The sequence below is a fragment of the Equus przewalskii genome, chromosome 7, assembly GCF_037783145.1.
Source record: "Equus przewalskii isolate Varuska chromosome 7, EquPr2, whole genome shotgun sequence".
In the NCBI taxonomy this organism is placed as follows: Eukaryota; Metazoa; Chordata; class Mammalia; order Perissodactyla; family Equidae; genus Equus; species Equus przewalskii.
In genome coordinates this window covers 31,083,370-31,095,626 of record NC_091837.1, presented here as the reverse complement: position 1 = coordinate 31,095,626, position 12,257 = coordinate 31,083,370, and the positions used below count along the sequence as shown (strand labels likewise).

Here is a 12,257-nt window from a genome sequence, read left to right as displayed (position 1 = left end):
GCCTTTGGGAGACAGCAAAGGCTTAAAGCAGATATACAATGTGTGCTCAACACCCTTTTGGGAAAAAAAATAAAGTTAGGCCAAATCAGCTTTACACCAAATGGCTTCCTCATATACTCCAATATATCCTATTGCTTGCCATTTTTATCAACAGGAAAGTGATTTTTTTTTGTTTAAGTGTTTTCACCACGTTGATATCTCAGTTTTTAGGAATGTCCATGAACTGTTCAATGATCTGCTTAAAAACATATTAATTTAGTGGTTGTGCATCTATAAAGTCACGTAGTGTATAGAATAGCATTATCATTTAGAAATTCTGCTCTTTTTCTGTTACCTTGCTTCATGAGATGTTTGCATGCCAACGTTCACCTGCGTCTTCCACCTCCAGGTCTCCAGAGTACAGCCTGTCATTCCCAGCTGACACATTTGACATTTAGCACTTTCCAAATCAGTGACTGTGGTCAATGAGAACGTCCTTCCGGAGCCATGGGCCCCGTGCACATGTCGCTGTGCACATGTGTTTGTCTGTGTTTGGTGCTACGAGTGGGTGTCTGTGATGGCTCTGAGTGGGTCACTCTCACCAGGTGTTTCCCACGGAGTCTTTAATAAAAGGCCTCTTCCTGGTGACAGCCATGGGTCGTCTGCTGGAGTAAGCTCACCTCCGCTTTTAAACCGTAGGAGAAGTGATCATATCAGTCAGTGTCGTGTGTTGATGCTGTTTGAAGCAACTGTAATCCCCGTCATGTGTCGTCTAATTAAAGTAACTGACAGAGTGCCCTTAGTGCAGGAGACACAGTGAGGACTGGAGAGGCAGCTCCTTCCAAGGCATGGCTCTGCTTCCTGTTTGAGCTGCACAGTGCGTGGGAGAGGCCATTCATTGTGAGAAAGGAGACTTCACTGCTGACCCACCAGCCTCTGTCAATAAAAACTCGGGCAGGGGCAGCAGAGGCGTGCCGTCTCCCACGGGGGTGCCCTGCTCTTCATGGACAGGAAGGTGACAGTACTGTCACCCAGTGGGCATGCCCGTCAGCCTCACGGGTGGTTCGTGGCACCGTGAGGTGCTGGGGAGGTGCAGCTTCAAGTCTTCTCTAGAAAATTACCTAAGATGTTTGACTTTTACTTTAAATTTAAAAAGGAAAGAGGAAGGCTGCCTTTGGGGGTTAGTTTCTTTGATGTTATTAAAAATAGGCCTCTGCAGCCCCTATGTGCGTGCATAGTTGATTGTCCGTGTAGTTCCTTCAGTATGCAATTTCAGAATTGGTTTATTTGAAGGCTTCTCTGATGCCCCATTGTATAATGTGACTCTTTTCTCCCTGCAGGAAATTCAATCACATCTGTGAACAGACCAGGTTCAAGAACTGAGCATCCAGGGAGGCATCGAGATGGCTTGGCAGCATCGGAGGTCACTGATGGCGTGTTTCAGAAAATACCGAATATAAACTAAAATGTTTATATTTCACAGTCCCCCTCAGGGGACACTGGGGGTCTCTGTGTCCTACCCTCTGGTGTGACTTTCTTTTGTGGAGTGAGACCCTCTCAGTGAGACCCCCCGCAGCCTGGGCGGCACAACTTCCTCTGAGCCCTGGGCCACTCAGGGCGCTTCGGCTGGAAGAGCAGCCCTCAGCCGTCCCTTCCTGTCAAGATGGCGACATGCAGGTGTGCTCTTTGTACCTTCCCCACAGCTGTGGTTACAGCGGATGTCTCTCTTCAAGAAAAGCTTCCTGGGAGAAGGAAAGTTTGTCAGAAGCATTCTGCCGTTTAAGGAAAGGGAGCAGCAGTTTACAGCCCACGGGCCGTGCGGAGTGCCCTGCCGCGGGACAGCCACAGCGTCTCATAGTTTTTTATTTTAATAGGTTTGGTGCTTATCTTCTAATAAGATTTAAATATCACAAACTGTAGCACAAATAACGTAATTTATAATTTTCAAATTGACTAAAATTGGGGATTGTATGGTTTTTGAAAGAATGTATGTTTGCGTTTATTAAAAAAAATCATCAGATGTCCAGAACTGCTAACGCTAGACCTCCGACGTTAAGAGTGTGGCCCCTCCCGGCAGGCATAGGTGGGTCGCCACCATCTCGAGCCTGCGGAGGAGCAAAGCGCTGGTGCTTGCTGCAGGCCGCTGAGCGGTGCCCGTGTTCTCCGTTCCCTCTGGGCCTGTGCAGCCGTGGGCCATGCGCAGGCCAGCCCTGGCGGCACCGCCTGCCCACAGCGCCCCTTCCCATGCAGACGGCCAGGGGCCTTGCTTCTGCTAGTCCTTGCCTTTTCCTCCTGCGTGGGGTTTGCCGTGTCATCTGGAATAATACTTGAAATTTTATTCTTTGTAAAAAGGAAAAAAGTTTTTATCTTCTGTTGAAATCACCTGTTAAGCTTGTTTGCAAAATTGTAACTTTTGCTTCTCCTCAGGAATACAATTTTCCACTGTTGACTTGCTCTTGATCAGACTCTGAGAAGCAGCGCTGTTTGTGGAAGAAGCCCCCTTCCGCGTCCTAATAAACAAGCCGTGTCTGTCTCTCTCCCCGAACGTGTGTGTGTTTGTGTGCGGGCTGCAGTGTACCCCTTCCCATCACCGTGCGACAGGCTGCAGATGGCGCTAGTTACTTACTGCCACCAGAGGCCACTTGGCAGGGCTGCCACACTGAATGAGTGGGCCCTGCAGGCAGGCATGCCTCGGGGTCGGGGCCCAGGTCTGAGCCCTGGGGACAGGCCTGGGGTCTCAGGTCCACCCACCCCAAGGGAGCCACAGCCTCTTGGTCGAGTCGAAGCCTTGGCTCTGTGTCTAAGCCCCAGGCTCAGCTTGTGCAGAGTGAGGCCTGCCCTCCGCTCCTCATCACCCCTTTCACTCCCTCCTCCTCCCCCTCCTGAAAAGTAAGAACCAAGTCTTGGCCCCTTAGAGGATAGACCCGCCTTTTTTTGCCTAGGTTTAAACAGAACGTGCGCCTCTCCTCAGGCTGTGCTGGGTTTGTCCCTGCAGGGAAGGGCACATGGCTCATCAGACTCAGGGTCCATGGTATGGAGCTGACTCTGCTAGAGCTTGGGGACCCCATTTCTAATGAGCACGTGGGGTCAGCACAGAGCTGGTTGGCTCTAACCCACGCTGAGGAGCCTTGAGACTAGGGCGGTTGATCTCCAGGCTTGATGACAACAAGCTGTTCCACAGAGCTGAATGAGTGTGCTCTCACGCAATGCTTTTATGACTTTCTGTACTTCCTGCTCCTCAGCACCCTCCCACCCCACCCCACAGCCAGCCCACAGTTGGGTTGGAGCCCTGATGTGTGTGTCTCTCCTGGTGGCACAGGCTCCCTTGGGGTGTGTGGCTGGCTTGTGCAGAGGGAGACACCCACCTACTTATCTCCGGCTTCTTGGGACAAGCCCCAGAGCAGGCCCAGCTGGGTCTCCACTGCTTGGTTCCTGCCCCCCATGTCCTTCCACAGCCTTGCTCAGCCCGTCCCCAGGCCCTCATCCCTCTTGGGCTCCTGGTGCCCCATGACAGAACAGGGGCCATCCCTACCCACACTTCCCATTTGCCATGTACCCTCCAAAGGGCTGCACACTAGGCCTTCCTGGCGTGTGGGTCCGAGCTCTGAGGTGCACGGTTGATGCCATGGAGGCCTCACTGGGCCAGCATCTGTCAGAGCTGCAACCTGGCACCCAACAAGTCATCTTGAATGCTGCGGAGATAGCAGGATCAGGTTGCAAGCCCAGAGCCGAGAGCAGCAGGGGGCATCGTGGATTTTGCCATCAGGAAGTACCCAAACTGGGAGAGGAGGTGGAGTCTGAGGCGGGCCTCTACCAGCTGGGGCCCTGCAGCTAGACAGGCCCTCATGCAGCACAGAGGCCCCGAGTAGCTGGGTTCTGAATCAGGTGGGCTCGTCACTGCAGTGGACATCAGCAGCCCGCACTAGCAAACTAACCTCTTCTCTGGAGGAAAAAAGCAAAAAGGGGGAATTAATCGAAAAGCCCAGGGCAGACCTGACCAAGTGTGACTGGACCAAGAAGGCTGGATGCTGTCCTGGGACCCCCCTCTCCCTCTGTTTGTAATGGCTGCTCCCCAGACCTCAGCTTCCGTCAGGCAGAAGCGGTTAGCTGGCAGCCTCCCCACTGGTTCCAAGGGAAGTTCATCTCAGACCCCATCACTGATGGGCCAGACCTGAGCCTCTCACTGCCTCCCTGGGCACTAGCACCCCCAGGGAGGTGGGGCACGGCAGGGGCAGCCCAGGAAGAGGAAGAGGAAGGGGCAATGTCTCCATGAAGAAAGCAGACTGGCTCTGGGTCAGCAGGGCCGGGGCTTACACCCGGCAGGCCAGAGAGCCCGCCCAGGCCTGACCCAAATGGGGACTGTGCAGGTGGTGGTCTGGAGGGAGCACCAGCCAGGTCAGGTACTCCCCTTGGAAACGCCAGGCCGCCTGTAGGTGGGGATGTGGAGGAAGCCAGACACTTTCGGGGCGGGATTCGGAGCTCCCTGCAGAGTTAACTCCAAAGTCCTGGGTGCCCTTGGAGTGTGGCCCCATCTGGCCTCTGTCACTCTCGTCTCCTCACTCCCACTGCTTCTCAGCCTCTCTCAGCCTGTGTCCTCTTCTATGAGACAGAAGCAATACAGTTTTTACCGCAGGTGGTGTTGAGAAGTGAAGGGCTCAGACTAGCCTGGCACAGAGGCAACTCTCAGCCTGCGTCTCAATTACCCTATCTCCTGGCAGAATCTTCCGGCATGTCCTTGGGCATGCCACATGCTGTTCGTGTCTTTGTTCCAAGTGTGCCCCTTGCTTCAAATGTCCTCTTTTCTATCCTGTCTCTTGTGATGTCAGCAAAAGTGAATGGAGCAGTGCTAGGCCATGCATCTTCCTTCCTGCTCTCCGTTGCTGTCTCAGCTGCACAGAGAAGTGGGAGGGAGGCCAGTCCACAAAGCTGCCAGCTGAAGGAGGCCAGTGCACCACAAGTCCTGGTGACCTGCAGAAGAGCCACCTGCCAGCTCCCAGGAGATAATTGTTAGGGTCTCAGGAATGTCATGAGCTGATGACCTAAACACAGCCATTTAAAAAGTCATATACAGTTGGATTTCATAACTCATATTAAAAACAAAGGTAATAAGCCCTCAGGACTCCTTCCTTCCTAATGAACTGACTCCATGTGACCATCACCTGTGCTCTCGTGGGCACTTGCGTCTGTGCATCTGTCTGGTGTAGGTTCTCTACGATGGTGCACAGCCCTTCCCACCCACCCATTTGTGGACCTTACGTTGGGAGCTTGAAACCGGCCCTGCTGGGAGTGTTCACACCACAGAAATGGGTAAATGCTACAGATCAGGGTCATTTTGTTTTTGTCTTTTCTGGCGAGAAGGTTGTTAAACACCAGTACACCACTGCACTCAACCAATATAATCATGAGAAATAAGAGAGTTGTTTGAAGCCACTACGTTTGGGGTGGCTTGTTACATAGCAACCAATGACAATATCATGGCCTCTGAAGGCCCAGCATGGGGTTGCCCCTGCCCTCCCCCAGGAAACCTCCCCTTCTACCCACCCCACCTGCAGAGTCTTCCACTGTGTTTCTGCCTCTGGGCCCTGGCGTGTGCCGGTTCCTCCTTACTGCTCCTCCTACAGAGCACCAGATGGTGACACCGGATCATCACTCAGGGTCAGCTCAGATGTGCTCCTCAGAGGGGACCCCTGGCCACTCCACCACATGGGTCCCCACCCAGCCACTCTAGTGTCAACCTGTTTGGTTTTCTTCCTGATGCCTGTCATTTTTGGAAAGTAAACATTTACTTACTGTTTTTCTCCCCCTTCAAAACTCCAGAGCAGGGACTTCCTCTCTTGCTCATTGTTGTATACTCGGCCAGAACGCCTGATGTGGCCAGCATATGATGATCGCGGATGGTCAAGTGAGCAGATCCAGTGAAGGCCAGCTTAGACGCCACTGAGTGGGAGTCCTCCCTGAGGCACAGGTGGCGGCTCTTTCCTTTGCCTCTGCTAAACCTAATGCGTGCTCTCATTTTTGTTTGACGTTTTTGTCTCCTTCTAAAGACAGTGAGCCTGGACTGTGTCTTAGAGCAGCAGACTGGCAGTAGTCCACGTCTCTCGAACGAGTGTGGGAATGAAATGTTGGAAGTCAATCAGACCAGGAGTTATGGCCATCTGCCATGTGTGCGAGCGTGGGCTTGTGAGCGGTGTTCCTCTCGGTAGTAGTTCTGTGTGTTTTCCTTGGCGCCATAAGAAACGCCACAGCCAGGGGGTTAAACAGCAGACAATTATCCCTCACAGTCTGGAGGCTGGACATCCAGTCCACGTGAGGGCAGGCTGGTTCCCCTGAGGCCTCTCTCCTTGGCGTGTAGACGCCATCTCCTCCCTGTGTCCTCATGTGGTCGTCCCTCTGTGCGTGTCTGTGTCCTGATCTCCCCTTATTAGGACACCAGTCACTGGATTGGGCCCACCCATATGGCCTCATTTTGCCTTAATCACCTCTTGAAGGCCCTGTGTCCACATACAGTTACATCCTAAGGTCCTGGGGGTTAGAGCATTCAACATTTAGGGGACACAATTCAGCCCATAACACTTATCATCAAACGTGCAACTCCACAGGGTTTTATAAAAATCACATGGTTTTTCTTGGCAAAACCTACATACTATTAACACCTTATGGAAGGTTGAACAATGCTCTCTGCCACCAAAGACGCCCACGTCCTAATCCCTGGGACCTGTGAATATGTCACTTTATCTAGTAAAAGGGACCTTGCTGACTACATTAAGGGCCTTGAGATGAGGAGATCATGCTGCATTATCCTGTGGGTCCTCAATGTAATTGCAAGTTCCTGATAAAGCAGGCAAGAAAGTCAGAGGTGGGAGATGCAGTGACAGAGCAGAGGTTGGAGTGAGGCTCTGGAAGATGGAGGAAGGGGCCAGTAGCCCAGAGATGCCCTAGAAACTGGAAAAGGCAAAGGAAACAAACACTCCCCAGAGCCTCCGGAAGGAACACGGCCCTGAGACACCCTGATTTTGGATGTCTGACCTCCAGAACTGTGAGAGAATGAATTCATGTGTTTTAAGCCACTAAGTTTCTGGTGATTTGTTACACGGCTGCAGGAAGCTAATACGCCCCCCACCCCCACCCCCCGCCACACGCTTCTCCTTTGGTTTTCAGTGTTCAGGAGGGGTCCAGTGTTTTCTGAGGCTTTGCAGTAAGAGGTAGAGAATTCTATGCTCACCTGAGCTCCCGTGGGCACCTTAGCTTGTTGATGGGATGTGGCTGAGTATGTACCCTGGGCTGGGGTCACTCTGATGAATGAGACAGCCCTCCTGTTCCAGCAACACCTGCTCCCCAGTGATGCTCCTCCACCCTGTGGCTTTTGGATCTATGTAGGAGATGCCTATCCCTTGAACTGCAAATACTCATCTCTAGGTGCCGGCCTGCAGACTCCACTTGGCAAAAAGAACTCTGTTTCCCGCACAGAGCCCTGCCCTGTCCCTCCATGCCTGTCCTCGCAGTCTCCCCCATCTCAGAAAATGGCTCAGCCCCCACCTGTGGCTTGGATCCCCAAGGAGTTGTCCTCAGTCTCTCTTTTCCTCAGTGCCACCCGCCCCCAATCAGCAAGTCCACTGAGCACTACTTCCAGAACTCGGCCTCAGCCCTCCCGCTGTGCTCCATCCCTTAGCCTCAGGCCCATGGCCAGCAGAGCCCAAGGCTCAAGCTGCCCCACAACTCACATCTGGAAGGCACCTGAGTGATCTCTTCAAACACATCAGACGGCTTCCCAGCGCTCTGACGGACCGTAGCGGCTTGCCCCCTCAGCCTCGTTGCAGACCCTCTGGACGTGCACGTCCCTCTCCTTGTAAAGCTCTTCTCCCAGAGCTTCACACGCCTCCTCGCCATGTGAGTTCAGCTAAAGGATGACTTCGTCGAGAAACCTTTGAATACATGGTTTCCCTTGCTGTTCCCGATCCTGCAACCCTGATCCCACAGTTCCCTCCATGACTCCTTTTCTTACTTTATTCATGTGTCTGCTCACACTCATGGCAGAGGGCCACCCCATACCATCCGTCTGAAATAGCTGCATGCCTCCTCACCCCTCCTTACCCGGTCCTTCTCTTCACTCATCACTTCCTGTCTTGCCTGTCTGTGTTTGTCGCCTAGTTCTCTGACAGAGTGTAACCTCACGACAGCAGCGATTGTGTACAGCATCTAAAATACCACTTTGTATACAGTTGCCCACAATGAATACTTTCTGAATGAATGACGACCCCATGTAACTGGCAGCCCTCTGACTCCAACACACGTAAGTCATTGCTCTGAATGTCTGGTATTTCCCACACAAACGAAGCTAGACTGGAGTGGGGGATCTCGTCTCTCCTCTTCCTCCATCTAACCCCCTACACACAGAACATTGCCCAGGCCATTCGAGGCACTGGATTGTGTCCGTCAACAAATTAATGGATAACAAAATGTGGTATATCCAGACAGTGGACTATTATTCAGCCATAAAAAGGAACTGCATTCTGATACATGCTAAGACATGGATGAATCTCAAAACATTATGCTAAGTAAATAAGAAGGCAATCACAAAAGGCCACATATTGTGTGATCCTATTCGTACAAAATGTCCGTAATAGATTAATCCATAGAGATAGAGAATAGATTAGTGGTTGGTAGGAGCTGAGAGAAGGGGGAATGGGCAGTGACTGTATGCATATAGACAAGAGGGATCATTTGGGGTTATGAAATGTTCAAAACTGAATTGTAGTAAATTCAGTTTTATTTACTAAACATAGTAAATCCAGTTTTTTTACTAAAATGTAGTAAATGTAACTGTAAATTTACTTTAAAAATCATTGAATTGTACACATGAAATGGGTAAATTATATTGTATGTAAATAATACCTTATAAAACTGTTAAAAATTTTACTTAGAGTAGTGTTTTTCTTCTGCATGGATATGCCATCAATTTAATATATAATTAGGCTCATTTGCTTCTGTTTGTATTTAGATTTAGTGTTTGTCACACTTTTCTTGCTAATTTAATTATTCCCCAGTTTCCCCCATTAGTTGTATCTTACATAGCTGCAGTACAATATCAAAACCAGGAAACTCACATTTGTCTGAAGTGTGTGCACAGTTCCATGTCATTTTAGCCCATGTACAGATTCACGGAACCACCACTGCAATCAAGATGCAGAACTGCCCATCACCACAAAGACCTGCTTCGTCCTGTCCTGTTTCAGTCATAGCCACCCCCATCATTCATAACCCTTGGCAACCATTAATTTTTTCCCATATCTATAATTTTGTTATTTCAGGAATGTTACATACGTGGCATCATATCAGCATAATCATAACAGTATAGTCTTTTTGATATTTTTCCCCCTCAGCCTAATGCCCTTGAGATTCATCCAAGTTGTTGCGCATATCAATATTTCTTCTCATCGCTTAGTAGAATTCCGCGGTGTGGATGTACCGTGGTTTGTATAACCATTCATCCACTGTAGGATTGGTTAAATTTTGGTTGTTTCCAGTTTTGAACTATTACAAATAAAGCTACTGTGAACAATAGTGTACAGGCCTTTGTCTGGACATAAGTTTCATTTCTCTGAGTTAAATGTCCAGCAGTGCAGTTGCTGGGTCATATAATTAAGCATATGTTTAATTTTTAAAGAAATTGCCAAACTATATTCCAGAGTGGCTGCACCATTTTATATTCCCACCAGCAAAGTATGAGAGCTCTAGTTTCTCCACATCATTGCCAGCATTTGGTATTGCCACTATTTTATTTTAGCTTCCCTGATGGTCTTAATTTGCATCTCTGTAATGGCCAGTGATGTTGAACACATTTCACAAGCTTATTTGCCATCCGTATATCCTGTTCAATGAAACATCTCTTCACATATTTGCTTATCTTCTAATTGTATTTTTTTTTGGAGGAAGATTAGCCCTGAGCCAACATCCGCTGCTAATCCTCCTCTTTTTGCTGAGGAAGACTGGCCCTGAGCTAACATCCATGCCCATCTTCCTCTAGTTTATATGTGGGATGCCTACCACAGTATGGCTTGACAAGTGATGCCATGTGCGCAGCTGGGATCTGAACTGGCGAACCCCAAGCCGCTGAAGTGGAACATGTGAACTTAACCACTGCACCACCGGGCAGGCCCCCTAATCATATTTTTCTTTTCTTTTCTTCTTTTTTTTTTTTTGAGGAAGATCAGCCCTGAGCTAACATCTGCCTATCCTCCTCTTTTTGCTGAGGAAGACTGGCCCTGAGCTAGCATCCGTGCCCATCTTCCTCCGCTTTATATGTAGGACGCCTGCCACAGCATGGCTTGCCAAGCAGTGCCATGTCCACACCTGGGATCCGAACTGGCAAACCCCAGGCCACCAAAGCGGAACATAAATGCTTAACCGCTGTGCCACCCGCCGGCCCAGTATTTTTTTACCGTTAGTTTTGAGAGTTCTTAATATATTCTAGGTACTAGTCCATCAAATTTGTGGTTTGCAAATTTTTCTCAGTCCGTAGTTTGTCTTTTTATTCTCTTAATGGAGTCTTTCTCAAAACAAACGTTTTTAATTTTGATAAAATCCAATCTATCTCTTTCTTTTGTGGATTGTGCTTTTCATGTCATGTCTAAGAACTCTTCGCCAAGTCCTCAGACCTTAAAATTTTCTCCTATTTTTCTTGTAAAAGTTTTATTGATTCATATATTTTGACATGTAAATCCATAATTATTTTGAGTTAAATTTTGCACTTGCAGATGACACGATGGTCTACATAGAAAATTCCAAGGAATTTACAACAAAAAAGTTCCTAGAACAAATAAGTGAATTCAGCAAGGTCTCAGGATACAAGCACAACACACAGAATTTCATCACATTTCCATATATTAGCAATGAATATGTGGAAACCAACATTTAAGACAGAATACCACTTACAATCACTCCAAACACAATGAAATACTTAGGCGCAAACTTCACAAAACATGTACAGGATCTGCATGCTTAAAATTACAAAATGCTGATGAAAGAAATCAAAGAAGACCTAAAAAAAAGGAGAGACATACATGTTCATGTTCCACATAGTAAAAATGTCAGTTCTCCGCAAATCCATCTATAGTTTTAATGCAATTCCTATCAGAATCCCAGGAAGGATTTTTGTAGACATAGACAAGTTTATTCTAAAAGTTATATGGTAGGACGTGGGCCCCCAAATAGCTAGAACAATCCTGAAAAAGAAGAAAGTGATAGGAATCCACTACTCCATATTAGGGCTTGCTGTAACGCAAAGATGAAACCATGAAAAGATGGAAAGATGAATAACGATGGGCGGGATAAAAGGTTCGGGGTTCAGGGTGCTGAGGGGCGGTGGGGAGGACCAAGCGCGCCCCCACCTCCTTGCCACATGACCCCGCCCCCGCGTTTACTAGCCACGCCCCAAACGGGGCCGGGGCGGGGCCAGAGTGGTCACGCCCATAATCTCAGGGGATGGGCGGGGTGGGGCAGGGACCGGCGCGCCGGCCACGCCACTTCCGCCGGAAGCTCAATTGTCCGGCTTCCTGTCGGAGTTGGTCCTGCAAGTCTTGCGAGCTACGTTTCTACCGGGAAAAGAGGCGCAGACTCACTTTCTGAAATCTGCGTCGGGCTAGTTGCGAGTGGGGTCACCCTGGCCCTCGTCCAGAGCAGCCCTGCCCGAGGACGGCTGTCGGCGGGCAGAGGAGGACGTTCTTTTTCCGGAACGGAGGCGGCGCGCGCTGGCGGTGTCCGGGGGGCTCGAGGCGGCGCTGCACCGCGTCCCGCCCCTCGCACGGCCACGTCTCCGCCGGAGCAGTCGGGCTGGCCTGTCGCGGCCTCCGCAGCGCCGGTGAGGGTCGGGGGGCGGCGGGGGGTCGTGGACGCGAGGGCCGGGTGCTGGTGCCGCTGCTCGCGGGGGGCCCGGGCCGGCTCCACGAACGCCTTCCCCTCGGGCCCGCGCAGCGCCTCTCCCGTCACGCGCGCTCGGCCCCCTCGGAGTCCTGTCAGGACGGCAGCCGTCGTGGAGCCGGGGTCCGAGGGTCGGGTGGCGGTTCCTCTCCCTCTCTCGGCGCGTCTCGGTCTGGGTGCCCGGGGTGCCCGAGCGGCGCGGGCACACTTGCCCAGGGAACGGACCTGCGGCTTGGCCTTGGTGGAGCCCACGTCCGCTGTGTCAGTCGTGCGACGGGCGCGTCGCCCTGGGTCCTGGGTGCAGGGGAAGTCGCGCCGCGTCCCCCGTCGCTGCGCGCGCTGCGTCGGGGATGCCGACTGAT

At 50.7% G+C, this 12,257-nt stretch overlaps 2 protein-coding genes across 17 annotated transcripts in view; both read left to right on the top strand.

Annotated features, from left to right (window-relative positions):
* CHFR (checkpoint with forkhead and ring finger domains) overlaps positions 1-2,524 on the top strand; it is a 29,462-nt gene extending 26,938 nt beyond the window's left edge. For all 10 annotated transcript variants that reach the window (XR_011542513.1, XR_011542512.1, XM_070629426.1 and 7 more), the window contains one exon: positions 1,320-2,524. Coding sequence is in view for 8 of the 10 variants with exons in the window: in XM_070629426.1 (XP_070485527.1) it covers positions 1,320-1,362 (43 nt within the window). In the remaining 2 variants the exon portion in view is untranslated. The remainder of the gene's footprint in view (positions 1-1,319) is intronic.
* An 8,926-nt stretch (positions 2,525-11,450) lies between these two features.
* Positions 11,451-12,257, top strand: part of GOLGA3 (golgin A3) — a 46,724-nt gene continuing 45,917 nt past the window's right edge. For 3 of the 7 annotated variants that reach the window (XM_070629421.1, XM_070629420.1, XM_070629419.1), the window contains exon 1: positions 11,518-11,836. The gene's annotated coding sequence lies outside the window, so the exon portion shown is untranslated. Of the gene's footprint in view, positions 11,837-12,257 lie in introns of all 7 variants that reach the window. The other 4 variants (XR_011542511.1, XM_070629416.1, XM_070629418.1 and 1 more) reach the window with 3 other exon arrangements.